Source organism: Lagopus muta, chromosome 26 (assembly GCF_023343835.1).
Source record: "Lagopus muta isolate bLagMut1 chromosome 26, bLagMut1 primary, whole genome shotgun sequence".
Taxonomy (NCBI): Eukaryota; Metazoa; Chordata; class Aves; order Galliformes; family Phasianidae; genus Lagopus; species Lagopus muta.
Window position 1 is genome coordinate 2,298,507 of NC_064458.1, and position 9,493 is coordinate 2,307,999.

The following is a 9,493-nucleotide window of genomic DNA, read 5'->3' on the forward strand; positions in this document are numbered from 1 at the left end:
CCCTAGGGCTCTTCTGGGACAGATATTTGGGAATCCTCTGCATTTTGGGGTTCTCTCCTTGCAGGAGGTCAGTGGTTCCTAAGATTCAGGCGGGGGGTCCTGCATGTCCCTCTTGGCCCCAGAGTGATGGGAGATCAGTTTGTGTCCCCCAGGGCAGGGTTCAGGTCCTACATCCTTCTTCCTCAAGGAAGTGGTCGCAGGCAGTGGGAGGATACTTGTCCCCGTAGTTCGGAGATGCATCTTTTCCTCTTCTTGTACACGGGGTCTCCAAGAGCTACTCCCCCCCCCATCCCCATCCCCTCCCACTCTAACTGGGACCAGTTGGTGCTCGGTGGAACCTCAGTACCTCCGAGGCAGGGATGCAGGGATGCTGGAGCTCTGGGCGCCGAGGAGGGAGGGAAGGAAGGAGGGACGAAGGGGTGGCAGGAGGCGGATCCCGACTGTCACTGCGGCAGGACTCGGTCCCCGCCCGGGCGGCGGTACCGGACCGACCCGTGGTCTGGGGTCCGTAATCAGGAGCCCCGGCCAGCCCACGCTCAGGCAAGGGATGCATGGCTGCCCGCCGCCTCCTCCTCAACACCATGAAGCAGATCTGCCTCTGTGCCGCTGCCTCCTTTGCGGTACGTCCCTGCCCTCCATCCCCGCTCCCCTTCAGTCCTGCACACGGGGTAAGCTGTCACCCCCAACCCCCGCCCGGATCCCCTCTATTCCCAATCCTGTCCCCGAGGCTCCGCTGCGTCCTCTCCGAGCTGCTTTGTCCTTGCAAGACAAAGGGGAGGGAGTGAGCGCCACGCTCCCAGTTTGCCCAGTAACCCTGGGAGTCTGGTTTATTCCACGCCCCGTGACTGGGTCCCCTGGCCCCATAGAACAGACGCCGTGGCACAGGGCCCCTGCCTAGCGCTGGGCGTCAGCTGGTGAGGGGTAGGATGTGAGCAGCTCCCAGAGGTGACATCTATTTCCCAGCCGAAGCCAACCTCTGGTTTGTTGTCACAGGCTGTGGGGAGAGCCCCAGGTCCTGCTCTGCTGTGGGTCATTCCCTGAGGAGGGGAGGTGTGAGGCCACTGGGTCAGCAAATTCTTACCTAGCCTCAGTCCTGTTTGGGAGCGGGGACAGCATCGTGCCCAACACATCCTGGGCTGCAGTCATCCCCAGGGACCTGAGCTCACTGTCAGCTCTGCTTGCCCTGACTTGACCCCTGCCTTTGGAAAGGAGAAAAACAAGGCTGAGAATGGAGAGACCCAGGCAGGGATAGGGCTCAGACACCCCTGGGTGCTGGCTGTGGATAGCATCAGGGTCACTGGGGTGGCAGGAACAAACCCTGGGGCAGGGGCAATCAGGGAGCATCCCAAATCTTGGAACATTGAGAGTTAAACTGGGGCAGTTCTGCTAATTCCTCTGTCTGTGAACTGCAAACTGGTTGGGGTGTGAAGGGGAACCTTATTCCCATCAGCTAAACCTTTCATACAGCACACCAGACACTGCAGCAGCTGGGAAACTGCACCCAAGGGATTGAGTTGGGGGTGGGTGGCAGATAGCAGATGAGGGGGGTGAGGATTAGCACCCACACCTAGCTCAACATCCTACCTGCCCCTGATGATAGCACAGAGATCACAGCCTCACGTTGGCTTCATTGCAGAGTCAGGACTGGACCAAGAACGATGAGAAGCTCCTGCAAGCTGTGGACTACAACGATGCTGGAAAGGTGGCATCCCTCCTCGTCCGCAAGGGCCTGGTCCCCACCAAGCTGGATTCTGAGGGCAAATCTGCGTGAGTGCTGTCCTGTGTCTCCAGGTCACCAGGGATGGAGGGCTGTGATGGGGCTCAGGTGAGAGATGTGGGTCTGACAGCTCTGGGTCTCGCTGCAGGTTTCATCTGGCTGCCACACGGGGGAATGCAGACTGCCTTGAAGCCATGCTAACTCACGGTGTGGATGCCATGACCAAAGACAGCTCGGGTGAGGGCATGGCAGCCACATGCCCCTTTCTAATGCTGTGGTAGCCCAGCTCAGCTCAGCAAGTCCTCCTGTGTGTGCTCATCCATCTGTTCCCCAGCTGATCCAACCAGCGCTATCAACCCACTGTCTGTCCTCTGATCTGTTTGTCTGTCCCTCTCCCCAGGTTACACTGCCCTGCACCTGGCATCCAAGCACGGCCACCCACAATGTGTCAGCAAGCTGCTGCAGGTACTGGGGCTGAGAGGGAGGGTGCTGTGTCACACCACACAGAGCCCAGCACCTTAAGGGCAGCCCCAGCCTGCTGCCCTCTGTCTCTGAGCTCCCTTCCCTCAGTGGTGGTGCTGGTTGGCACGGTGGTTTCCTTGCTCTATCTGGCACTGTATGATTTGGGACAGCCCTGCTCAACCCTACAACTATGCTAAGTAGCCACATGCTTGCAGAGTCTATCTGTCCCCCATCTGTGCTCTCCCTTCAGGCCTCCTGCCCTGTGGATGTAGCTGACAGCAGTGGCCAGACGGCGCTGCACCATGCAGGTGAGTGAGGACAGTGCCAAACCCATCCTGCTCACATCCCCACACCAGGCAGTGCTCAGCCTCTGTCCTCCACAGCAATCAGTGGCTGCATCCCGTGCTCAGAGATCCTCTGCGATTACAAAGCTCCCCTGAACATTAAGGATAAGGTGAGATCCTTCTGCTTCTCACCCTGTGATACTTTACAGAGCAGCAAAGATCCAGGCTGCCTCTGAAATGCAGCTGCTTCTGGGGTGGAAAGCAGCAGCTGGCAGTGCCTGTGGTCTCCAGAGCACTGCTGTGAAAACACCCTGCAAGCAGGATGTGGAAATCAAGCAGCAGGGTGTCCCAAGGTGGGGGATCCAAGCAGCATCCCCAGAACCTCACCCAATTTATCTCTGCCCAGAATGGCTGCACGCCGTTGATCCTTGCTGCCAAAATGAGCCACTCAGAGCTCTGCCAGTACCTGCTGCACCGTGGAGCAGCCATCAACAGCCGGGACCTGCAGGGGAAGTGAGTCTTTGCTGGTGAGGGTTGGGGGCACATGGGGAGACGGATGGTCTTCTGACCTCTGCTCCCATCCCTCTGCTCAGGACAGCCCTGATGCTGGCCTGTGAGAATGGCAGCGTGGAGACCGTGGAGGTGCTCATCAATGCTGGTGCACGGGTGGCCTTGGTGGACTCGATGGGCCACGATGCTGCACACTACGGCCTGTCCACGGGCAACGCTCTCATCCAGCACTTCCTGCAAGAGGCTGCTCAGCGCCAGTCCTGGGCCAGTGGTAAGGCAGCTGTTTGCTCTCCGTGAGTGCACGACACTGTGAACACCCCCCGTATGGCTCCACCTGCCGTGCCCACCTCCATGATCCCCAAAATTGCCTTGATTTCACTTTCTCTCCACAGAAGAGGAGACATCTGAGCAGACGTCCCAGGTGAGGGTTGCCAGGCCTGACTCTTAGCGGGATTAGCCTGGATCCTGCCCTCAGCCCTTGGGTGGGGGTCGTTGGGAGCCTTCAGGCTCTCCAAGGCAGTGATGGTCCAGGAAGGGGGAAGACCACTTGGCATGTGATGTCCCTCTGTGCAGACATCTTCACCCAGCCAGTCAGCAGGCAGAGAGAAAAGCAACACTCCGAGGAAGAGGAAAGCTCCCCTGCCTCCCCCAGGTACCCCAGGCCAGGTAAGGGACAGGATCCTTCTTGGTACGGGCTTAGATCCATATCTGCAGTCACAAGGCAGCTGAACCCATTCAGAACTCCTCCATCTGCCTGCAGGAGGACCAGGATGCTTACGAGGAGATTGTGAGGCTGCGGCAGGAGAGGGCACAGTTCTTGCAGAAAATCCGGGGCTTGGAGCAGCAGGAGAAGGAGAGACGAGAGGTAGAGACGAGGCACAATTTCGTGGGGAAGATGCCACCCCATCACCAGGGATGGGAGGGATGAGGACAGCATTTATCTTTCCCTTTTTCCCTGCGGATTTTGTGTTGAGGGCCATGGTTTAGGGAGTACTGTTGGTGGTAGGTGGTTGGACGGGATGATCTTGAAGGTCTTTTCCAACCTTGGTGATTTTGTGATTCTGTTGTCTCTCTGTGTCTTGCCAGCAGGCAGAGCTGGATAAAGGCTCCCTACGCTGCATGGAGAAGCAGGTGAGGCCAGCGTGGGGGAGGTCATAGGCAGCCTTGGCTGTCTGAGGGGTCCTGGTGCTGGGGGTGCCATTGGGGACCCCTGTGTCATGCTCTGCAGATCCAAGAGCTGGAGGAGAGGCTGGCAGCACGGGAAAGAGAGAAGGAACGGCTGGGGAAGGAGGTGGAGGCTCTGCAGAGCCGTTTGTCCTCGCAGGAGGTGGGCACAGAGAGTGGCTGGCAGCACCAGAGGCCAGGCAGGGTGTGCAGCATCTGACACGTACTGCTCTGCACCCTTAGAATGAGAAGGAAAACACGAGCTACGACATCGAGACGCTGCAGGACGAGGAGGGAGAGCTGCTCGAGTTCCCAGGTAGGGCCCTGCTGGCCTCCAATGGTCACCGTGGGGCAGTGCATCGCTCACAGACGGCGTTCCTGGCTGTGTGGAGCTGGCACACGGGCACGGCACCAGCATCTGTGTGCTGCACAGGGGCAGAGCTGCTGCTCTCCAAGAAGACTCTGAGCCCTTCGGCTGAGGAGCTGCTGGCCACGCTGCAGGACCAGGTGCAGTCCCTCACCATGCAGAACAAGGAGCTGAGGGAGAAGATACAGGCAAGTCACCATCTGTCTGCTCATCCCTCCCTTGGTTCCCTGCCTGCTGGCAGCCTCACCATCTGCTCAGCAGGTCCTGGAGAACTTCGAGCGGGACGAGAGTGACCCATCTTCCCCTGGGGACTTTGTGCCTGCCAGCCTCTACAACTCCCTCAAGCGTGAGCTGGAGAGGCTGCAGGCTGAGGGTGCTGAGCGTGGGAGGCAGAGCCTTGCAACAGAGCCAGGTGGAAAGGGCAGCAAGGAGCAGCGGTCCAGCACTGAGCACCAGGTCCAGAGCCGCTGTGAGCTGCGGGTGCCACTCCAGCAGCCTCCCTCCAGCCCCGAGGAACGTGGCACTGAGCTGGCCGAGGCTCGGATGGCCCTGAAGCAGGCACAGGCAGCGCTGGAGGAGCGAGAGCAGCAGGTGAGGGAGCTGCAGGGCCGCTTGGAGGCTGGTGGTGCCCAAGAGGAGGCACTGCGGGAGAAGGCGGCCCTGCTGGAGCGCTGCAGCCGAGCAGAAGCAGTGGCGGAAGCGATGAGATGTGAGATGGAAGCCAAGACACAGAGCTGGCGGGCAGGCAACGCACCTGAGCCAGGAGTGCCAGAGCAGCGCATGGCCGAGCTGGCAAGGCAACACGGGGAGCTGACAACCCAGCTGGGGCAGCTGCAAGAGGTGCTGGGCCGCAGGGAGGCCGAGCTGGAGAGCCTGCGAGAGCAGCTGGCAGCCCGGCCAGTGGGACGGAAGGAGCACGAGGAGGTGCTGGCCCGGCTGCAGCAGGCGCAGAGGGAAGCCAAGGGCCAGGTGTCTCCAGAGGAACACGCTCGGGCCACGGCGGCGTTGCAGCAGCAGCTGCAGGCACTGCAGCAGCGGGCAGATCGGCTGCAAGCTGTGGCAGAAGCCAAAGGACGCGAGGCTGCGAGGCTGCAGGCCGAGCTGGCGACGGCGGTGCCACGTGGGGAGCACGAGGCGGCGCAGGAGGGGCTGAGGGCCGAGGCGGCGGCGTTGAGCCAGAGGTTGAATGAGCTGTCGCGACGGCACGAGAAGACGTGCGAGGAGGTTTTCAAGGTGCAAAGGCAGGCGTTGTTCATGAAGAGTGAGAGGCAGGCAGCCGAGGAGCGGCTGGCCGCGGTGCAGCAGCAGCTGGCCGAAGCACGAGATGAAACACGGCGCTTGCAGGACCTCCATGGCCATGTAGAGGACTCAGCCCGGTTGGTCAGGGACAGGGATAGGAAGGTAGGGGATGGGGAGGTGGTGGAAGGGTGGCAGCGGGGTCACAGCAATGGGGAGATCCCTAAGGAGATGGGGCTGAGTGACACCTGGTTCCCCATCACCGTGCACTGCGCAGATCACTGAGCTCTCCAAGGAGGTCTTCAGGCTGAAGGAGGCCCTGAATGCTCTCCCAGAGTCCAAGGGAGTGATGCAACCCCCCCCCGAAACTGCTGCCATGCAGTCCAGGATCCGGGCACTGGAGGAGAAGCTGGCGGTGGGTATCAGGGTGCCTGGTGGGTTCCCAGGTCCTCACCCCGAGCCCAAGGCTGCTTGCTCTCTTTCAGGAGACGGAGCTGCAGCACAGCAAGGTGGTCAAGCTGTACCGGAGCCACCTGCTCTACGCAGTGCAAGTGAGCTGGGACATGGCAGTGGGGACAATGCCATAGGGGACTACTGCACCATGCGTGAACCAGTGCCCAGGGGTGGCAGCAAGGGATCCACAGACTGCCAACTCACTGAGCTCCTGAATGTCTCTTCTGCCTCAGGGCCACATGGATGAGGACGTGCAGAGGCTGCTGTGCCAGATCCTGAAGATGCAGAGGCTGCAGGAGCAGGGCAGATGAATCCCCACCAGCAAGGCAGTACCACAGGGACCATGGGCACAGCCAGCAACCTGGCCGGGGGGGGGGGGGAGGTCAGGCCTGTGTTCACACCCTCACGGCCCCTTTGCTTCTCTGAGCAGCACCCTGGTACTGGCACATCCATCTCCATCACTCACCTGGCACTGGGGGTCCTGTGCTAAGCCCCCACGCTGCTGCACGCACCCCAGCACAGTAGCAATAAAGTATTTCTATTCACAGCAACAGGATGGTTTGTCTCTGGGGGGATGAAGACGGGAACACGGGTGATGTAGAACGCAGTGCTGGAAATGAAGATGCTGGGGATTTAATGCCATAATCTCCTTCAGCCTCAGTGCCCCCAGAGGGGAGCAGGTGACCACAAAAGAAGCAGTGGGATGGGAAGGGACAAAATCCTTTTAGACAGAGACAAAAAACTGCTTCCCTGGGGCCTGGTGCAGGCATGAGCAGCGATCCCTGTGAGGTTAAACTGGCCTGCAGGTCTCCACTTTCTGTGTCAACACCTCCATCCCAAAGGCTGCCAGCCTCCAAGGTGTGACCACACCTCACTCAGAATTCTTCTGCCTATACCAATAAAAGCAAAGGGAGGCGATTTTACACCAATTACAATAAAAATATGATGAGAGTCACTCAAGCTCTAGCTGAAAGCAAGAAAATAGTACAAAAATGGCATCAGGGAGGAGGAATTTATGGAAGGTGACATTGCAGACACTGGGAGTTCATTGCTGACTTCTGGGATCGGTCAATGGGCTGAACCGCTCTCCTCCATAGGAACGGGGCAGTCTGCTAAACGCTGCTGCCCCCTGCTGGAGAAACAGCGGTACTGCAGGCACAGCACGGAGCAAAGCGCTCACAGCTGCCGCCTGCTGTCAACGCTCAGTAATGCAGACGTTGATTCGCGCATGCGCAGTACTACCGAGACGCTCTGCACAGCCGTGGCGCCTATCTCTATGGCAGTAGGTCCTCCCGAGCTTGCTGCGCATGTGCGGGAGTAGAGTCGCTTCCTTTTAGCGGCTCTGCGCCGGCAGTCCACCAATCTCTATGCTCTTTGGTCCTCCAGGCAGCACAACGCACGCTCCCGAAGACGTAAAAGCGACATCTATTTCTTGTAATTACTTGAGGAGTAGATGAACAGCCCACTCGCGGACATTCCTCAATCCGTTCCGCGATGCCTCTTGTTTATTTCCACTTTTTTTGCCACAGGGAACGGACCGCTTTGTCACCCAGCTGGCCCTCAGAGCGTCGCGGCAGCCGATTGGCTCATCGCGTCACCTGACCGGCAGTCACCCGCCCCAGCATTGCGCATGCGTACTAGCGTTGCGTCACTCGCTGCTGCCACCTAGCGACCAAAATGTGGCACCGCAGGCGCTGCTCCACGCACATGCAGTAGCGCAGAGGCTGCTGTGCGATGCTTCGGTAACAACCACGCCGTGGCTGCTTGGAAAAAGAGCATTTTCGTTACGGTTTGCTAGGAATTATTCGTGTTCTGGGCAGGATAAGCTGGGTCTGAGGCATGGTGAACAGAACCAAAGCATCCAGCATACAGCTGGGCACTTTGAGTCCCTTCGTGCATGATCCACTCGGTTGAAGAGTCAGGTTCAAAGCTTTGTAGCACGCAAGGAAACACATCAGGTAAAAATCTGCATTCCTAGGGGTTCAATTTTGAGTCTAAACACTGGAGCTGAGCGCACACTAAATCATGTTGCTGACAGGGATACGTTGAGAGGAGCCCATGGGCATTCAGCAAGCATTTGCACAAGGCTCTTAGATGTATGACTTAATGCTGAGGTTGCCAGGCACTGGGCGTGATCCCTGTGAGTCCCTTCCAAGGCAGGAGAATGAACAATTTTAGGATATTTATCCATTTGTGCCACCTGCTGTGAAGCAGCCCTGGGACAGCTTCAGATCCACCGTGGGGTCTCCCAGGAGCTGCTGAACACATGAATTTCTTGCCTGTCTCCTACAGCCAAGCGTCGTGGTATCGCAGTGCTTCGCGACCCCGGGCACGTCGCTAAATCTGCCGGTAAGCAGCCACGTGCGCAGAGCGCCTCCATATTGCCCTGTGAGAAAGGAGCTACTGCACATGCGCGGGGCTATTCCTGCAGTACCGCCTGGCGTCCAGCAGGGGGCAGCAGAGAGCCGCAGCGCTCCGGGGAGGTGCGAGAACCGCTGGAAAAAGGATCGGAAAGAGAGCAGGAGACAGCATCATTTAAAAGTGATTTTAAAGGGAAAACCAACAGCTGATCACCTGCTGATCCTTGTCCAGATACTGCTCAGCAACAGAAAGCCAGCAATGCACCCAAACCATCCTCAGGGTGCCTGCTTTTCCCTCGGAGACCAGCCTGGTCTGAGCACTTCACTGTCATTTTGCTTCCTTCGTGAGTTGAGTTGCTCCTGCAGTGACAACTTGAGCTGTAACGTCAAAATCCCATCTCTGTCTGTGAAGAGAATCTGTTTTGGTGTCAAAGCGGTCCGGCTGTGCGTGGTGCTGCAGGTAACTTCTGTACGTATGGGCTGTAGCTTCTGCAAAGCTGTAGCTGGGAAGGGTCTCAGCCTAAGGCTGACCTGCTCAGGGGAAGGCAAAGCCTTCGTAGGGCCCTACAGCATGGAAGCAGATTGCATTGGTGGGGCCTGATTGGCTGTGAGAGCCTTCATTTTAACCTAGAGTCCTAATCCTCATAGGAGCCCTAATAGGAGCTCTAAAGGAACTGCATCACCCCCAGTATGGCTCTAAACCTGGCCCTTAACCTCTGCTAAAAGCAACTCTTCATGTAGCAACACGACTAATGCTAAAAGTTTACAGTGAAATAGCTTGAATCGTAATGCAAAAGACAGTTGTTAAAGTAAGCACTACCTTAACCCTAAAATAACATTAATCATAACCCCAATCACCCTCACATTAATTGTCATAGCCCTAAAAACCCACTAAAAACAAGCCAGGAAAGTCATCATCAGAGTAACACCAATAGGAATT

The 9,493-nt window shown here is 58.0% G+C and overlaps 1 protein-coding gene across 2 annotated transcripts; it reads left to right on the forward strand.

Moving 5' to 3' along the window:
• The first annotated feature begins 463 nt into the window (after positions 1 to 463).
• Positions 464 to 9,158, forward strand: ANKRD24 (ankyrin repeat domain 24). Of its 2 annotated transcripts, XM_048927887.1 has the most exons (19): positions 464 to 620; positions 1,637 to 1,767; positions 1,866 to 1,954; positions 2,118 to 2,182; positions 2,430 to 2,487; positions 2,563 to 2,633; positions 2,870 to 2,976; positions 3,057 to 3,244; positions 3,366 to 3,394; positions 3,547 to 3,639; positions 3,734 to 3,838; positions 4,060 to 4,104; positions 4,202 to 4,300; positions 4,381 to 4,453; positions 4,571 to 4,692; positions 4,766 to 5,905; positions 6,018 to 6,155; positions 6,226 to 6,291; positions 6,427 to 9,158. In XM_048927887.1, exons 1-19 carry the CDS (start codon positions 552 to 554, stop codon positions 6,502 to 6,504), a joined length of 2,766 nt encoding a protein of 921 aa, XP_048783844.1. In that variant the 5' UTR covers positions 464 to 551; the 3' UTR covers positions 6,505 to 9,158. The 2 variants fall into 2 exon arrangements, with proteins under 2 accessions (XP_048783844.1, XP_048783843.1); XM_048927886.1 differs by having other exon boundaries at positions 6,018 to 6,440.
• The last annotated feature ends 335 nt before the right edge of the window (positions 9,159 to 9,493 follow it).

Bases quoted from the DNA above. Each gene is read 5' to 3' on its own strand.
- ANKRD24 (XM_048927886.1), top strand. From the start codon at position 552: ATGGCTGCCCGCCGCCTCCTCCTCAACACCATGAAGCAGATCTGCCTC. The intron at 2,977-3,056 runs GTGAGTCTTTGC...CCCTCTGCTCAG, and splicing joins AGCCGGGACCTGCAGGGGAA to GACAGCCCTGATGCTGGCCT. The intron at 4,454-4,570 runs GTAGGGCCCTGC...TGTGCTGCACAG, and splicing joins AGAGCTGCTCGAGTTCCCAG to GGGCAGAGCTGCTGCTCTCC.